The 18846-nt window shown below is 46.6% G+C and overlaps 1 protein-coding gene across 8 annotated transcripts in view; it reads left to right on the forward strand.

The window, feature by feature from the left end:
- The window catches only part of Znf236 (zinc finger protein 236), a 93645-nt gene extending 78777 nt beyond the window's left edge, over nucleotides 1–14868 (forward strand). For all 8 annotated transcript variants that reach the window (XM_034517859.2, XM_076912359.1, XM_076912362.1 and 5 more), the window contains 4 exons: nucleotides 3393–3590; nucleotides 6799–6928; nucleotides 9158–9334; nucleotides 10677–14868. In XM_034517859.2, the coding sequence (XP_034373750.1) occupies nucleotides 3393–3590; nucleotides 6799–6928; nucleotides 9158–9334; nucleotides 10677–10798 (627 nt within the window). In that variant the 3' untranslated portion in view covers nucleotides 10799–14868. The remainder of the gene's footprint in view (nucleotides 1–3392; nucleotides 3591–6798; nucleotides 6929–9157; nucleotides 9335–10676) is intronic.
- Nucleotides 14869–18846: the final 3978 nt, after the last annotated feature.

The raw sequence follows: 18846 nt of genomic DNA on the forward strand, positions 1-18846 counted from the left end.
ACAAGGACAGTTTTTTTTGTTTTTGTTTTTGTTTTTTCCATAAAGAGATTAAATGTCAGTAGCACCAAGGGTTTCTCTGATTTGTTTCAGTGAGTTGAGCTTGTAGCAACATCTCTGTGTGTAACTCTGATAAGTCATTTATGTCAAACTCCAGTACCCACCACAGAGATTCACGGGAGCACTGTGATCATGTTGGTTCCTGTCTTGTTGCCTCAGTGGAAGGGTACAGAGTAGATGCAGCAGAAGGAAGGAGCAGGAAAGAACTCAGAGCTAGCACTCAGGCCTACCCATGCACCTCAGTGCAGTGTCCCAGGCAGTACTGGTTCCCAGCATGCCAAATGCTGGAGTTGGGTAAGTAGCTGTAGGGCAGCCCTGTCCATCCCTCTCACTAGCTTAGCAACTGGCTGTGTTCCCCTGGTCAACAGGATAGAGGGAGCCCAGGGCCCAAGGCTAACAAAACCAGCTATTCACCACAAATGACACAGTTAGCAGGCTACCTGGCATGGTTGAGGACGTCACTATCAGAGTACACCTCTATTTGGCAGGATCCCCCAGGGCTTAGAGGTCCTGCCCCTGGAGTCCCTTACTGTGGGGTTTCAGCACCAGTCCTCAGCTGTTCACCATGTAACTGGATACTAGTGACAGCCCTGACTCCTTGGTCATCACTTCAGTGTCCAGTCTCTGTCTGACTTGTCTAATCATCCAAGTTTCCTAGTTCCTAATCCAGTACCAATATCATGGCACCCATTACCACTTCTTGTTTTATGTGACTAGTAAACTGCTGTCTTTTGATCTGTGACTTTCTCTAGCATTCAGTTTTATATAGCTCCAGTGCCACAAAAATCCTTTAAAATTAGTTTGACGTTTCTGTACTCCATTTGAGTAGTTAGTACTAACGAAGTGATCCAAATACCAAAAACTTGATCTAGCTCGTGATTTTTTTTTGATAATTTAAAATATTAAATGCAGAAATGGAGGGGGCAATAAATTTGCACAAGCAAGTAGATAGGAGCCATTTTTTAGATGTTTTCATGAGTTTCTCTACCATGGTTCTGCCCTCTCTGCTACTGTCAGTGTTTGAGGGCTATCCATGCCTTGAGGCCTCTAGGCCCGAGTATAGTCTGCTTGCTGCCTCGCCCTTCTGCCTTTGCAGGAGACTGAATGTGGTGAAGCGCTTGGGCTTTGCTCTTGTCCAGTGTGTACCTCAGTGTGAAGTCCAACACTGGTGTGAAGCTGCTTCAAAGAGCGATAGCTAAGACCCCTCCCTCATCAGGAGGTCATAGCAGCAGCTTGTGTGAGGGGTCTCAGTCCAGGTCCTAGCAGAACACATGCTGAGCAGGCAGTGACTGTTACAGGTTTGACAGGTGGGGTCTTGCTGTCTTGTGGTCAAATCCTTAAGCAAAAGGCTTGTCTTCCCCATGTTTCTTTATGGTTCATTTGGAGAGAAATCCATACTAGAATGACATATACTCTTTGTATAAATCTGTCTGTATCTCTATCTTGTAAGCCACATGTAGCCTCCTTACCAGCCTACCTGTCTTTACAAGATGACAGTAGCTCACTTCCATCATCATCTCTGCCTGAGGGTCAGGAGACTGGCATGGTGCCAACTTCACACGAGTCAGTTTAGGCTCAGCTAGTGGGGTCCCGCACTGCAGCCATGGGCATTTCTTCTGCCTGTGGAGAAAAAGCTAGTACTGCTTGCTGTTCCTGAGGTTGAGGACAGCCTCAAATGATGCACACACACTGGTAAGAGCCAGAACTGCCCACAAGCTCAGGGCCTTCAGTAACAGGACACTGCTGGTTATGAACAGAGCAGCTGTAGATAGACCTTTGTCATGGCTTTCCTGTGTGCTGAGTCAGCTGGCTCCTTTGGGAGCTGTTTGCACAGAGGTTATTGGAGAGAGAGAGAGAGTGAAGCAGACCAGACACCAATGTCTCCTGAGTCATGTTTCTTCAGGGGAAGTTTCTGCATTTCCAGCAGTGAGGCAGCAGGCTTCCATTCTAGTCATTCTTCATTGCTTGTCATGTCTTTTCTTTCTTTTTAAAGACTCAATTAGGTTTATGTAAGTGTTTGCCTTCATATATCTCTTTCCTATTTGTGCCTACAGAGGCAAGAAGAGGCCATCAGACCCTTTGGAGCTGGAATTAGACCATTGTTAGCTACCATGTGGGTGCTGGGAACTAAACCTGGGTTCTTTGCAAGAACATGAGGTGCTCTTAACTGCTGAGCCATCCTTCCAGCCCCGCGTGTCCCTTTCTCTGTTAACATAGACTTTTATCTACTGCTGCAGAACAACACAGATAGCATTTATTCCAGGGTTTCAAACCCTTTTCATTGATAAGTGGTGCATTTTATGTGAGTTCCTTAGCACACGTTTGTGCTTTTTCCACTGACACACTCTCTCTTACATGTGGATTGCATAATGTCATGTCTGCAGTATCTTTCTTCTCTTTTCTGTCTTATTCTTTACAATTTTGTGAATTATTTCTGTATATTTTGGTATTTTGAAAAAGTATTCAACAAACTAGTAATAAAGATGCTGACAAGTCACATACATAGTTTTATAATTCTCTACTGGGTCATTACTCATCTCTAAAGCTGACGTCCATTACGAGTCTCTGCTTTGCTAGTTTTGTAAGTTCTAATGGCATCCCACGAGATTGACTTGGAAACCTACTCATTAGTTGGACTCTATAGTTTAGGGACACTAATTTAGTCCAAGCAACGCTAATTAAACACCATTAATAGCTATTGAGGTATAGTATATGGAGATCTGAACCACGGCATTTTTATTGTATTTGTATGTTGTGTGTGTGTGTGTGTGTGCCGCATGCATGCATGCATGCATGTATGTGTGTGAGCAGCAGCACATGGGATGAAAACCAGAGGACAGCTTGGAGAGGTTAGTTCTCTCCTTCCAACACGTGGGTCCCAGGGATTGAATTTGAACTCAGGTTCTCAGGCTTGGAGATAGGCATCTTTATCTGCTCAACTAGTTTGCTGGCCCAAACCACAATTTTAAAAGAACATCTAACATCTTACATGTGTGCCTTATTTCCTCTTCACCAGCCCTGATGTCAGGGCTCTGTGGTCCTCGTTGTTGTTGAGCTGTGGTTAAGCACACAGCTTATGTGACCAGGAGGGCAGTTTGGAAGCTGGCCTAGGCATGGTGAGTACATGGTGGTAGCATCCCCATGTTCTCTCATTACTGTTGTACTTAGCATGAGTGTCCTAGTGATTCCAAGGCAGCTGTATTTTCTCACCTCATAGAGTCAAGGCTTCCCTGGGACGTGGTGATCCATGTTAGGCAGCACAGCATTTACTTTGCTTGTCTGTCAGCCTGCAGTCCACACTCTTGTCATCATGTAGTGCTCCTGACTCTCTGCAGGTGACTGATGTCTCTGCCCAGCTGAACCCTAACAGCCAGCCTGAAAAAGAGGGCCCTCTGCACCAGTGCCTGGACTGTGACCGTGCCTTCTCATCAGCTGCCGTGCTCATGCACCACAGCAAGGAGGTGCATGGGAAGGAGCGCATCCACGGCTGCCGGGTCTGCAGGAAGGCCTTCAAGCGTGCCACACACCTCAAGGTACACCCCGGGGACAGGGGACAGTCACACTTGTGCGTCCACAGTGCATCTAACCAAAGTAAAAACTGAGTGACACATGTCTCCTATGTTTCTAGAAATGGTGATATAAATGTTTGTACCAAGTTGTAGACAGTGGGCTATTGGCCTGCTGAGCGTGTGTGTAAAGATTGGACATTCACGTACAATTCACAATCAGTTTCTAGTGTAAAATGCTGCTAACCTATCGTGTCTCACTTACCACACTGACAGAAATGTGAAAAGCTCTCAGCATGTTTGAGGCTGTGGGAAGAAAAACTTAGGATGGCTGTTATCTGCAGCATGACAGAACATTCTCCGAGGAAGTACAGAATGATTAACTCACTCTGTGTTTACCTCGGAGCAGCCTTGCAGGGTGAACACATGGGATACCTAGGGCTCTACAGAGAGGTGGTGGATAGAGGATGGGCATTCCTAGGGGAGAGCCTTGCATATATGTAGAGGGATGCAGAACCCTGGGAAGCAATTCCAAGCTAGGATTTCCCCCCCTCCTTGGTTGGGGTTGGGGGGCATAGTCTCATTATACAGTCCTAGTTAACCTGGAACTCTCTATAGACCAGGCTGGCTTTGAATTCACAGAGATCCATGAGTCTCTGCCTCTCCCAGGTGCTGGGATTAAAGATGTATGCCATCATCCACAGCCTTTGCTCTTTCCTTTTAAAGGGAGCCCTGTGGACAAAAGGGTGGAAGGAAAGCGAGTAGCAAAGGCAGGCAGATGTGCAGTGGGTAAGCCTGTGAGATGCTGCCATGGCCACAGCCCCATCATAGAGCCAGTGATAAGGGCAAAGCTGTGGCCTCCATGGGGGATAGCCAGCAAGTCACAGCTGAGACATTCTCTGTCATAGCTGAGAGTCCTCAAAGCTGTCAAGGCTGTCTCAGCCAGCAGAGAGCCCATTGTGGCTGAGAGAGAAGACGTATGTGTCATCCAAGCCAACAGAAATGTATCCGTACTGTTCTGAGTCACAGAGATGCTTCACACCAATGTAGAAGGGGAGATGGAGAACCTGTGACTGAGTGTGGACAGTTAGTGACATGGGGTTCCCTGTACTTGTCATTAACTTTCCTGTACATCTAAACCTGGCCTCATCCAGCTGTGTCAGTCACAGAAATGAGGAGACCTTGGCTGTGTGTTCCTGGAGAGGCTCCAGCAGACACGTCTGTAGATAGCTTAGTCATGTCTCACCTTTTCTGTACACACTCACGCTCAAGCTCAGTGCCCTCTTGGAACTTGGACACTGAGGTGCCATTCCCACCGTCTTTATCATGGAGTTGGCCTCACTAACGGTGCTCTGGTCCTTACCCTGTAGGCATTTGAGGCTGAGATGTGAACTGCCCCGAACCCACTTACCTAACACAAGGGCTCTTACACACTCGCATACATTTTCTCCACTGTCACACACACGCACGCACGCACGCACGCACACACTTTCTCCATTTTTTCCTTCCCTACCTCTCACTCTCATCAGGTGTGCTTAGAGGACGCTGAATGCTTGCTGCTGATGCCTGCCAAGCCTCTGCTTTTTACATAGGAGCTCTAGGAAAGTGAGCAGTCATGGTTGAGGATATAAAAGAAGTTTATCAAGAGACAGACGCCATCTGCAGAGAGGGCATAGAAACTGTTGAGTAGTGCTCTCTGTGTCCCCCCTTAAACAAGTCACTCTTGTCAGAGCCTTGATTTTCCTTTTTTAATGACCTGGAAGAAGTGATTATCTGATGGTAATGGGGTTAGGAGTGAACAGCGAGGGCTCTGCCATCCTTCCGGGGCTTTGCTCTCTGTAGGGGATGCCTCCCGAGGGCCACCACCACCCAAGTTCTGTTCTGTCTACCTGGCCAAACAGAGGAAGTCTGTCCCTTGCACACTCTGTTTCGCTTACTTAGCATAAATGTGGGAGCTCCCTGCAGAGAAGAGACACACCAGTGTTGTAGTAACAAGTCAGAGCCACTCATGCTTGGTCCTCTGACAAAAACTCTCCTTTTTGGGAGCCTCTCAATCTCCGTGCAGCAGAGTCTACTGCTCTGATAAAAGAATGCAGCTTGTTACTGGGTCTTAACCCATCTGCTTCAGTTAGCAGCTCTGGTACTGCACACTCTAATGCCTAATGGTGTCATGGCAGCTCCCCTTTCTGGAAATGGCTTGTAGACTTACAGTGTGCTCCTTCCCAAATACTGGTTGGTTCCAAATACTGTCCCAAATAAGGGGTCCTCTGAAGGCATGGTGTTCACATCACTATACGTAAGTGTCTCTCAAATGAAGTAGGGAAGGGTCAGTGTCAGGTGTTAACAGTGGACACGGCACAGGGTTGAAGTCATTGCTGAAGTCTTATTCTCTGAAGCCTGTCCTAAACTTCCTGACCATCACTATCCAGGCTAACAATAGTTTTCTTATTTCTTGTTTGTCCTTTGAGCCACCTCATGGGCTATCTGGGTGCAGTAGTGTTCTTCCTGAATCTGAGATGTAGGGGCAAACAGTGCAGCTGTTTACTTCTGCCTGGATCTGCTTTAAGAGTTAGGGCAGCCTAAAGACTCTACCAGGGTAATTGTGTCAAGATCACTTTGAAGATAGCCTCAGTGGCCGCTTTCAGAGGACACAGCATGGCAGCTGTCATAGTTCTGAGGATGCCAGATCACATAGGTGGAGAACCACTGACAGGTTGAATCACACACCACCCAAAAGCAGTTATCGGATGCTGTCAGCAGATGTGAAATGTACCTGTGTAATTATGGAATTGTGTACAGTATAGTTGTGTCATTGGTAGAACCTACACAGAGTCACAGGTATTCTGGGAGTTGCTAAAACACTTTCCATCTCCATGGACTTTAGGCCAAGCGTTTATGAGCTCGCTGTGGACTTTGACTTTCAGGTGGACTTAAAAATGTGGGAACAGAGAAGCCTCATCAGGCTCCTCACTGGTGTATGCTGCATTAGGGGGACAGTCTCCCTGAGCTGTCACTGTAGCCTGAGGAGGGAGAGAGTGCTACTTGTTTGGACATGGGCCTGCTGAGGCCATGATTTCTGACCTTCCCAACACTGTGATGGACTCCAGGTCTTGAATTCCCAGTCAAAAGATCACCTGTGAGGTTGTCCTTGAAGGTGATTACTTGTCTAGTGCTTTGTCAGAGCTGTCACCTCTGATAGGGCCTAACATTTGCTGGTTTCTGTGTATTCTACCAGGAGCACATGCTGACACACCAGGCCGGTCCCTCGCTCAGCTCTCAGAAGCCCAGGGTATTCAAATGTGACACCTGTGAAAAAGCATTTGCCAAACCAAGCCAGCTGGAGCGACACAGCCGCATTCATACAGGTAGGGGTGGGGTGTGCTAGTCAGTGCGCTGTGAGGGAGGCTGTGCTGAGGAGGGGCATGAGCACAGAAGTATCTGTGTGCTGTGTGACCCACTGTGTACACACGAGGGCCTGTGTTCCACTTTGTCTAGTGTTTGATCAACTTAACACATTGCCTAACTTTTCCACTTGAGATTTGGCAGTTGTCATTGTGAACTTGGGACATGAAGTATTTCTGTGCTGTGGCCACTTTCCCTCCTTTGGGTTAGCAGGTGGAGGGCACCTCTTCAGCCCTGCAGGCCACTGGTGCTCCGCCTGCTGAGTACAAGCTAGTGGTTACTGTATGTGTCTGCTCAAGCTTCTTCTCACAGAGAGAAACACAGGGGTTTTCTCACTGGGGAGGCACAGGCTGGAGGATACCGTGGCTCACTGCTCAGGCAGCCTAGACTCCTAGAAGCTGGACATGATGGCCCACAACCTTAATTCAACACTGGACAGGCAGAGGCTGGTGGATTCTAGTAAGTTCGACGCTAGCCTTGTCTACATAGCAAGATCCAGGCCAACAGGATTACCCTGTCTCAAAAAACAAACGAATCAAAATACCAGACAGCTCATGAGGAATGATACCAGAGGCTGTCATGTCCCATCCACCCCCAAAATGCTTATGTGACCTCTCACATACAAATACACAAATGCTCAGAGACACACACATAATAGATAACATGTTTTCATTTGATTTTTAAAAATTATGTTGCTTCTGAGTTTTTCATTTTTTTCCTCTAGTGGGGCTCTATGATAACAGTACTATCTATCCCGTCTAGAGCGATATGAATGATGGATGTTGAACTTTTAACATTTTAAAGATCTTTGCCAGGAAAACATTGAACTTGATTGTGGTTGCCTCGTGCCCTCTCATATGCATTGATGGGTTATGATTATACCCTGTTGTCATTTTGGGGTAGAGATACTGCTTGACTGACAGGGACTGCGCCCTGAGCACACATCCTGGCAAAGATGTCAGTGTGCGGGCAGCTGAGCAGTGAGGTGGTCCCTCCTGCCCTGCTGTCTCACTCTGTGCAGTCCTGCCAGGGTTGCATGCTGGGGCTGCTCTCCCTGTAGGTGTTCTTACGCTGAGGTAAGAACATTCCTCCTTAACTGATTTAAGTCCTGATAAATAAGCTGAGATCTTAAAGCATGCAGGGCTGGACAAGCATGCTGCTACTCTTTGTTCCCTGGCCAATGCCGCAGTGTCCCTGGTCACCTTCCAGCTCTCAGGATTGTTGGTGCAGCTGAGTCGCTCTGCGCTGTCCAGTGCTTAGTCTTACACGGTAGAGTCAGCTACCGGCCCTTTGCTTGGGCATTCTGGAGAAAAGGCTGTTTCTGACCTTTCTAAGAAGTTGGCATAGCCTAGCTTCCATGCATATGAATTACTCCCAGCCAAATAAATGTTCTGAGAGCCTGTACAGTTGGCCAGAGCCGTCTGTCATCCCCTCATCCCCAGAGGCTGCTACCAAACAGGCTGGAGTCACTGTAGTCAGGTGGGGGTAGGGTGGGGGGTTCATCTGCAGTGTGTGGTCACTGAAGAGAAGGAACAGGACCAGCCTAAGTGTGAGTCAGCAGTAATGTCTGGACCCTGCTGTTCCCTTGTAGGGAAGGCAGGACCCTGGTACTACAGTAAGAGGCTGCCAGGCCTGCTGTTCCCTTGTGGGGAAGGCAGGACCCTGATACTACAGCAAGAGGCTACCAGGCAGGGTATGTGGAAGAACTTGTGGACAAAAGGGAGGAGCCATACTTTACCCAAAATGGTTCAGTGATTGTGGGATTGCTCTCAAGAGGCAGGGCCACCATAGCTTGTCAAGGGAGACAGTGAGGTCTGGTGGGAAGCTCCCTGCAGATGGCAGCCTTGGCAACTTTCTCAGGTGCTACTCTTCTGAAAGTAATTGAGTGGTGTTTTAAAGATTATAGAAAAATCATACTTTAAGTAGATTTGATATTCTCATGTTCAAATGTCTTTTCCTTATATAAAATATATTAAAACATTTTGTTTAAATAATGTGTGCTGTATTTCTGGATGCTTTTTGGGTACCTCTTGAGTCAGGTTCATTTTGTCTCAGCATGGTATGTCTTTGCCAACATGTTGCTGACTGGCACCATGGCGGTCTTTCTCAGCATTGACCTGTCTGGAATGAGTGCTCTGCTGAGGGGTGAGGTCTTGAGAAAGACACTGACTGTGGCTCACATTTGCATCCAGGGGAGCGGCCATTCCACTGTACTCTCTGTGAGAAAGCCTTCAACCAGAAGAGCGCACTGCAAGTGCACATGAAGAAGCACACTGGCGAGCGGCCCTACAGGTGTGACTACTGTGTCATGGGCTTCACACAGAAGAGCAACATGAAACTGCACATGAAGCGAGCACACAGCTTTGTGGGTGAGAAACCTGTTCCTGAGAACCCACTGTTAGGATGGTTAGGTATTTTCCAAGTGTTCCTTTAGCACATTTTACAGTGGCCATGCATTGTAGTTCCTGTAAGGACTGTACTTTATAAAAGAGGCTAAACAAGAGTTGAAGCCTGTGCTGTCTCTCCTTTCTCTGGTCCTTGTTTCTCTCCCTTCCCTTTTAACCTCTCCTCATTTCCTTCTTTCTTCCCCTGAGACAAAGTTGAAATATAGTCCAGGCTAGCCTCCAGGTCGCAGTCTTCCTTCCCTAGCCTCCTGAGTCCTGGGACCTCAGTCTTTACCGCCGTCGCCAGCTTTAGACAGTGCTTCTGTAGACTCTGCCTAGCAGCAGGAGCAGCATGGCTGGCTGTCTTCAGTCTCTCTGGGGCCCCTTTGGTAGCGTGCAGGTCAGAGGCCATCTTAGTGTCAGGAGGCAGCATCAACCTGGAGTCAGCGCAGTCTGCAGACTGTGTTGGACACCATTGCCTTCCTTCTGTCTACTTAGTCCAGGCCACACAAACCCTGCCTTCTCTGTGGCCTGCAGATAAGGATGCCATCAGAATTGGGATATAGGTTGTGAGTAACTGCCTCCCCTGCTTGAGGCCCTCTTTTGGATCTCACAGTAACATAGCAGTAGCATGTTATTAAATAGAGTAACTCATTTAGGCTGGGTTGCACTGGTGGCAGGAGCTATGCGCAAAGCAGGGGTGTGTGATATTAAAGTCCGAGTCAGCCCTGGGGTGGGCAGTGAGTTTTACAGCTGTGTGTTGTAGGTCCATTTCATTATAAGATAACAGGCTTGGTTAGTGAAGGTAGTCATCTTTATGTGGTCACTGCGATTGCGTCCAGACATTTCTGGGCCACCCAAGGGGTAGAACTCTGAACTGTGGAAGGAGGATTGCTGTTGCCAGCAATGGCTGCATGTTGTTAGAAGTGTCTGGTATGCGTGTTATTAGTTGCTCATCATTGGTTGTGTGTTGGTGTAGCCCTCGGGGTGCGAGTGCCCACATCACAGTGGCTCTGACCGACAGAAACTCTGCCTAGGCTATATACTTACTTCCTATATGCCTGAGGCCCAGGGTTACAGGCTGCCGTCTCAAGGTGACAGACAGTTTAATCTATAGTACTTACTTCCTGTATGCCTGAGGCCCAGGGTTACAGGCTGCCGTCTCAAGGTGACAAACAGTTTAATTGGCTCAGCTTATTTCACTTCACTGAGATGGAAAGCAGATCAAGCCAGAGATTTCTTTTCTCTGTTTCCATACACTCTTGTTTAAGTGTCCATGCTGGCCTGCTTCTGAGATCTGAGGCCTTCTTTCTCTTCTCTTTTGCAGGGACCTTGCAGGCAGCCGCTGTGGTCCAGGAACAGGATGGGGACGAGCTACGGACCCTCCACTTAGAGGAAGTGGTGCAGGAAGCGGCAGGCGAATGGCAGAGCCTGACCAATGTGTTCTGATGGCATGACAAGAGGCTAGAGAGTCCTCCATGAAGCTCCACCTGAAGATTAGAGCACTGAGAGGGTCTGGTCTGAAATTTCAAGAGTTAAAATCTACCACAATAATTTTTTAGCTAAAATTATTTGAAGAATCATTGTCATTCAAAGAGTCATGGGAAAGCAACTGGGAAATGTACAAATGCAGTGTTGTCATTGTCTACAAATCACAGAACTGGGCACTACCATGGTCACCTACCTTCTCATGGCCAGTGTATGTCCTTAGCAGATGAACTGGATCTGAATATCATTGCGATGAGATTTGTGTTAGCAAAGACACATTAACACGGGAGAACACACTATGGTAGTGCATGAAGTTCAGAAGCAGTGCCATCAGACACGGATGTTTTTCCACTTGTTACATTTTGCTAATTAGTAACAATCAGTTCTTTTTGGCCCACTCTTAAGTTATATAACTGATGCCTTGAGAGTTGGCTGGACCAGTTCTCTCTCCACCACAGATCCTGATGATCCCTAGTTAGAAGAACACAGGATCTGCCACCGCAGGGCCATGGAGGGAATCTGACCTGCAGGCGAGGACCTGCTCCTCACGTGAAAGTCCACAAGTTTGCTGGATGAATCTGTCCGGTCACGTGGTGTAGGTCACTGCAGAAGCACAAGCCATACCCTGTGAGCAGGAAGTGATAGAGTTGTCTAAGGGACAGTAGCTGTCCCTGTCCACTCAGTAAGTGTATCCGTATTTTAAGGCTAAGGACACTGGAGAGCCCTGCAACTATTCTCCTCATGCATATGGAGGTGTGTTTGTTTCAAGGACCTGTTCAGTGTTGTCAAGCAGTACCACACAAGACACATCCCAAACCAAATCCTCCTGTGCTGAGCAGTGTGTGCGTCAGCATTCCAAAGACAGATGGTTCCCACTTCATATCAGTTCCCTTGAAGCTATTTATATGTTCTATATGTAAATACCTGTGTACATAGACAGACACGTGGGCCTCTGTGGCTGAGGAGTACGTGTTGTAAATAGTAGCAGGAGTTCTCCTCACAGAGCACATCTGCGGCCACTCCCTGGTGCACCTCAGACCCGTGTCCTGTTCACTGTTAATAAATGCATATCTTTTTCACTGTAACATAAAGCTGGGCTCTATTTTTTTTCTGAAAAAAATAATTGCCTTTATTTTCTCTCATTGCCTCCTTGGTTTCAGAAGAGAGCAGTTTTATTATAAATATTATGTGGACTTGCTCACTAGAGTCCTGAAGAGAGACATTTCACTGTTATTTTGAAAGGGCATCTTTTGATTTTGTTCACTTTTGTCATCTGTATATAAGTAATATTGACAGTGACATAAAACTTTTGTTATGTGAAAATATTTAAGTCAGAGAACTGTTAAATATTATTACTTTTTTCCAAACTGATTTGTGTATTGTATATTTTTTTAAGAAGAAAAAAGCCTTACTTGACTTCTTGTGATACTGGACTTAAAACCCCAAGGCCCCTGAATGTCCATGTGCACACCTGGCTGCGGCAGAGGTTTCAGAATTGGAACTGCGAGAGTTTTAAAGTCTCTGCTATTCATGCACTTTTTCTTTTATAATTTTGTATTAAAATATTTTAGAAATATCAATTAATTTTAGTGAACAGGTATCCCCAAAATTGAAATTATTGGATTTAAATTTTTTCTTTTTTTTGCTCTATCTGGGCTATTTATTTTCCTTTCAGCATTAAATGTCATTTCAGGAGCCCTGTAAAGAGGTTGGCTACTTCCTGGTTGTGTTGTGAATGCAGGGTGCTGACTGGCAGTCAGTTACCTGTGTAAGTAAGACCTGACCAGGGCAATCTGAAGCCTGCTCTTATTTTGGCTAAAGAAAAGAAAATCTACCAGTAACCCATTTTGTGTCTTTTCTCAATTTATTGGCAAGCAAATATGACGTGTGTGTATTTTGATTTTCTTCCTTCCATCAAAGCTGCTTCTTTATGAACATTCCTTGAGAATACAAGGTTGTGAGAAGATGGACTCACTTGAATTCTGTGGTTTACAGGTTGATCTCTGTATTTTAATGTTCGAATGCTGTTTTAGGAAAGTGGTTTGTAGCCTCATGTGTAACCAGGGTTTTGAGGATAGAGAACTGTATTTTTAGAACTCTATATAACATAAACTGTTTTGAAATAACTAAATGCAAAATGACATTAGGAAATGTGGTGTATGTGTGCTTTTTTGTTTGTTTGTTTGTTTGTTTTGAATCATGTTTCAGATGGACTGGTTGGGTGGGGCATAAAATTCAATTCAGGTATTCTTAGCAGAAAACAAAAACTGTAATGATATTTCTTTTACCTGTGTGAAGTCCAGAGAACGCAGATCCTCTTGGTGTCTCTCTGAAGCATACTGAGGTGACAGTTGGACATGGCCCCTTACAGCAAATCCTTGCCAGCACAGTCTTTTCTGAGTCACTTGCTCCTTTAGCTCTGTGGAGCCACTTAATCTGTGGAGGAGGCCCAGGTTGGGGGAAGAAAGGCTAAGCGTGTTCCTGAGGCTGCTGCTGGTCATAGGATGACTGTGTCTCAGGCGACCAGCGGAGCAGAAGGCTCTGGCACGGACAGACGTAGATGAAGGTGCCAGGCAGTGGGAACAGATGCCGTGCTCCTCACACCCAGCAAGGTCTCCTAAAGCCCTTGTCGATGCTGACGGTGCTTCCATAGCAGCATGAGGAAGTGAGGGAGCACAGTAGCAGCCCTTAGGAGTTAGAGAGGCTCCTCGGAAGTTGCTTCCATAATGAGGTGCCAATATGGTGGGCAGTGTGCACCAGAACAGTGTATGCCCCGCACGCCATTTGCAGGGAAATCTGAATTCAGTTCCTCTAAATTCTCATGAGTACCAGTGAGTAGCACAGCTGTGTAGTCCAGATTTTAGAGAACAGCTTTTGGTTCTGTGGACTGTCTTCTGAGAGGTGTTTTTACTCAGTAAGACTCATTCTCCAACCTAAATGGCTTCACACAGATGTATGTATGTAGTGTTTTATGAGGGAGTATGTATCCGTAGATCTACTCTTGGGTTCTCTGCCCAGGGATATCTCATGCCCCTTTGCATAAGGGGTTTCTCTCAAGCTAGTTTAAAAACCCCTCCCCTTACCCACCCAAGCCTTCCACCGAGAGTAACCCCCAGGCCTGGTGCTGCTGTGCTAATGCTTTAGCCATGCACAGGGCGAGGGTGAACCATAGCTCCTTCTATTTCTGCACTTGGTTTATACTCATGGGATGTGGGTAAAACCCTTATCATTTAGAGCAAAGTCTTCAGTGGGTTGCAACACTTTCGTGTTTACAAACACTTGTAACCCCAACATTTGGGAAATGGAGGTGGTGAACTTCTAGAATGCTCTGGGCTAGCCTGGGCTACCTGACACCCTGTCTCAAAAGACAAAACCAAACCCAATGCCAAGTAAAAGAAAACTTCAAAATAGCTGTCCACGGTAGCCTGATTTAGTCTCACTTAACCTGTTTTTGTTTTTTAAACCTTATCCTAGTAAAATAACTTGAAATCTGGCTGCATCCTCTTTGCTGTTTATGAATTGGAACTACATAATTCATGGGAATTATGGCAGCGTGATGGCTGGCCACTGCTGCCTCTGACCGGCCTCTCTCCACGCATGCTCACGGTTTGCTGAACATATATTCCATTTCACACTCTACCTGCAATGGCACTGTGGTCATTCTTTGTATGGACTCAGTGGTATAGACCTGTTAGTGTGTCAGGAGCAATAGGCAGTAATCAAAAAATCGTGCTATTTAAATCTTTTCTATGTGTAATGCTTACGGCATGAAGACTTTTGTATTGAATCGAGATTTGTATATTTGACAGGTTCTAAAATGCCATAGTGATTGTTCTTCAGCACCACTGAGAAAATTCAAAGTTAATTTTTTAATTTACAGAGAAGTTCTCTTTTTATCTTCAGAATTGTCTCATGGTCTATTTATACATTGGATGATATTTATTTAATCCAGTTTTGTATTAGAAATTGATAGTTATGCCAAAAGCCACTGTGCTGGCTTTTAAAAACAATAAAAAATAGTTTTTGTATTATTTTAAAACTCCTGTATATTTACTGTTGCGGCCTGGAGTGAGTGGTAGCCGTGTGCCCAGCACGTCGCGGGCCACGAAGCTGGCGAGTCTCCCTTGTGGGGCACACTCTGGTTGGTCCTCTGCCACGGAGATGCAGGTGCGTTGAAAGCGATGGGGAAGCACCTGTTGATGTGTGTGCTCTGCAGTATGTGGTGCTCCCCAGAGCGATGAGTAGTCCTCTAGGACTCAAGGCTGTGTTGGATTCTGCCACTTTTCCAGGCAGCGTGGAACCTATAGTTCCTGCTCCTGTTTGGGGTCTACTTATGTCTGGTTGGGGTCAGGCAGAGCAGTTGAAGGGACAGATGCAGGTTGGGGAGGAGGGATGCCGAGAAGCAGCTCATACCCTGCATGCTATTTCTTGGCACCAATTTTGTCCCTGGGTTTGCTGGGGTGCTGGAGACTAATGACAGATCTGCTCCTGTGGAGCCCAGCTGGTTCAAGTGCCTTTCTACTACGTTTAAGGTGACCCAAAGGCTGCTTGTCTTGAGGCCTGCCATAGAGTGGTACAAACGCTTCTTCTATAGGCTAAGCTGCTCAGGTTATATCCTGCCCAGTCCTGCCTGTGTTCCTGCACTCAGGTGAAGGGCCTTGAGGTTTGGGAGACTCCACAGGTGCTCCGTGGCTACCAGTCCAGGGAGAAAACACTGCTTACCCTGGCTCCTTCTCCAGGTTTGGTGGGCTGGTCCTGGGAAGGCAGAGGCAACCTGGAAGTCTGGTTTCCTGACCATGATGCTAGAACTTGAAATCAAGTAGGGCTCCAGGACCAGGGTCCTCTGTGGGCAGCTTCCCTGGCTCACTCTTGCCCTCCTAGAATTGTGGGAATGGTGTGGATGCTCAGACTGTCTCTTGTCTCAGTCCTAGTGGTCTCTTGGCTTTCCTGGACTGGGGGCTAAAGCTACAGCTGCTGCAAAGATACTGCCAGAATACAGCAGATCTCTGGGGCTTGGGGATGGTTCTGGATCAATCCACAATGAATTTGTACACAAAAGCTGGTGTCTGGCTTCCTCTACACCATCCAGCCTAGAGCCTTAAAGTACCAAATGTTCCCTAAGAAAGGCTCCAGCATGCACTGCTTGGCAAGGTCGCTCTGCTGTCAGATATGTTGTCCCATGTCATTCTGGACTGACCAAGAGAGGACTTTCTGCTAATGTCATATGGTCCTTAGCAACGAAGCTCCATAGAGGGTGAGAGACACCTTACACTTAACTCTGCAGTCCCAGGTACACAACAGCCAGCCCTTCCCATACATTCTTTGTTTTTGAAAGAGCTTCAGAAACTGTAAGACAGAGTTTCTCCACACACAGACCTGGTGTGTAGTCGGCTTCACATCCTTGGGTTCCGTCAACCCTAGAAGAAATGGATTTTAAAAGTGGCGTCTGCACTGGATATCTGCAGGCTTTTTCTCACCTGCTCCCTAATGCTGCTGCAGAGTGCTGGCCATGCACACAATACTCCAGTGTGTGTTGGCTGGAGCACCTAACCAGAGGGTGTCTGTATTGTTCTCCATAACGGAAATGTTTCTGGAGTGGCGATGTAAAGTGAGTATCTAGGACCACAGGCAGCAGTTCCCTCCTACCCTGACAGGTGGGTCTCCCGTAGGAGAGAGTCCACTCTCCCATACTTGCTTATTCCTCTGCTGACATGGCTTGGGCTTCTGCTTCAGTTCATTTAGTGCCATAGCTGCTTCTAGTGAGGTGTTCAAATAAGCCCGGATTTCACCACCAGGAGCACTCTCTAGCAGCTTTGCGTTTCTTGAGCACGTTTCTCTGGCAGTTTGTTCTTTCCCAGCCCTGGGTTCAACCTTTGCTCCTAGAAGACAGGTATTTAGTAACACTGGGAGGTAAGCGCACTATTGTCTATTGGTGTGTGTGTCTGTGTGTGTATCTGTGTCTGTGTGTATGCTTATGTCTGTGTGTATACTGTGTGTCAGTGTGTGTGTGCTTATGTGTGTGTACATTTGTATGTGTGTATATGTGTGTATTTGTCTATATGTGTGTTTTATGTGTATGTATATGTGTGTATCTGTATGTGTATATGTGTGTAGGTATGTCTGTGTGTCTGTATATGTATGTGTGTGTATATGTGTGTATGTGTATGTATGTGCATATGTATGTGCATGTGTGTGTAAATGTATGTATGTGTAAATGTGTGTCTGTGTGTGTATGTGTGTGTATATATGTGTGTGTGTCTGTATGTGTATGTGTGTGTTCGTCTATGTGTGTGCATGCTCACTCCCACAGCCATCTTTATCCATTTACATTTCCCTGCTAACCATTTAAATGTAACTGCTTCATCCAGGCACCCCTGGTCCTAGCCAGCACTGCACAGCTCCGCTGACCTCCCCTCCTTCTTCCATATCTGCTTCTCCTCTGCCACAAGGAAGTATAAGACTCACCTACCACCTGTAGTTCATCTAGGTGTCCTCAGCAGCCTGTGTCACAAACCTGCTCCAACCCCTCTCAAGGCCGTATCTGGCCATCATAGCTCTCTAGAAAAGGTAGGAAAGGGTTACCCTTTTGATGACTATATTCACCAGTGACTCTTCAGGAACACACTGCTCTCTATGTACCACGCAGCCTTTATTGACTGACGGTCACACCTTTGTTTGGTTGAGTGATAGTGAAAGTGTCTCCAAGGAAACTGGGAGGCTTATGGCCAACTCTGGTGTCAGGAGAATTGTCCAAAAGGTCAGCAAACACCTTTTAGAGGACAGGTGGCAGCAGTGGCAGATGTACCCCTCAATCATTGCCATTTGACATCAGAAAGTAGAAAAGACCAGTGCTAAGCAAGCCAGGCAGGAGCTACTTGAAGCTACAAGAGTATTCTACAGAGACTCCAGGTCTGGAGTGATGGCGAGTCCCTGCAGTTTGTATGATACTCCGGGATGGTGGACAGTCCAGTGGAGAAGAAATCGGAGAGGAGAGTCCCTCTGCTACCTCACGGAGACCTGATGAGCACAGGAAGCCTTCTGACCTTGGCATCTGACGTACACCGTAAACACGGGTGTAAACTGCATGGCCGGTAAGCCAGTATCCTTGACTTCACATGCTGATTGGTCATTCTTACCTGATATCACTTTACTTCGGATTCCAGTGACCGTTCAAGGTCTACAAATAGACAAAGCCCAGTAGCAAGAGGAGGCGTCAGTACTGTAGAGTCTTAGAGCTGAGTGTGGGGTTGAGGCAAGTAGGAAATTCTTGTGTAAGAATAGGCATGCATCATGGCTGAACTCTACTGTTCCCATGCATTCCTTCAAGTGTTACCCACCACTGTTACTGTGTTTATGAGAACAGATGGGGTGGGCACTGGGCAGCAGTTAGGAACAATTAAAATAATTATTAGTGTCAATGGAGTTCTTAAAATTTGTATATTGTGTGTGTGTGTGTGTGTGTGTGTAAACACACTGTGTGGAAGTCAGTGCAAATTTCAGTAGTCTGTTTTACTCTTCCACCATAGAGTCCCAGGGTTCAAACCAAATTGTCCTGCAGGACAGCAATCGCTTTTACCTGCTATGTCATGTCCCCAGCTCAGTAACGAGTTGCAATTGGAAGCATTTCTTCTGACATTCATTTCCCTACAAACAAGTAAAGATATTGGGGGATGGGCTAACTTGAATACCTAATTGGTAGCTGTTAGACTCTTCCTGTCCCAGCTACTTTGACTAATGGGACTGCTAGTTAAATGGCCAACAGGACTACCTTTATGCTAGCTAGCACCAGTCAGAAGACTTCATGGTGACAACATCTAACAGCCCCAGCTCCAGTAGGTGTATCCTCAGCCGGGCTGTATGAAGCAGTTCCCGCCAGACTTTTGGCTATGAGGAGCCTAGATGAACTCCTGATGACACAACAGTCAGCCCCAGCTATGCCGGAAGAGGAACACTGCCCCTTGTGGTTGAGTGGGGGAATAGCTTTATTTGTACTGGGTGGTGAAACCCTC

This window comes from Arvicanthis niloticus, chromosome 14 (genome assembly GCF_011762505.2).
Source record: "Arvicanthis niloticus isolate mArvNil1 chromosome 14, mArvNil1.pat.X, whole genome shotgun sequence".
NCBI lineage: Eukaryota > Metazoa > Chordata > Mammalia > Rodentia > Muridae > Arvicanthis > Arvicanthis niloticus.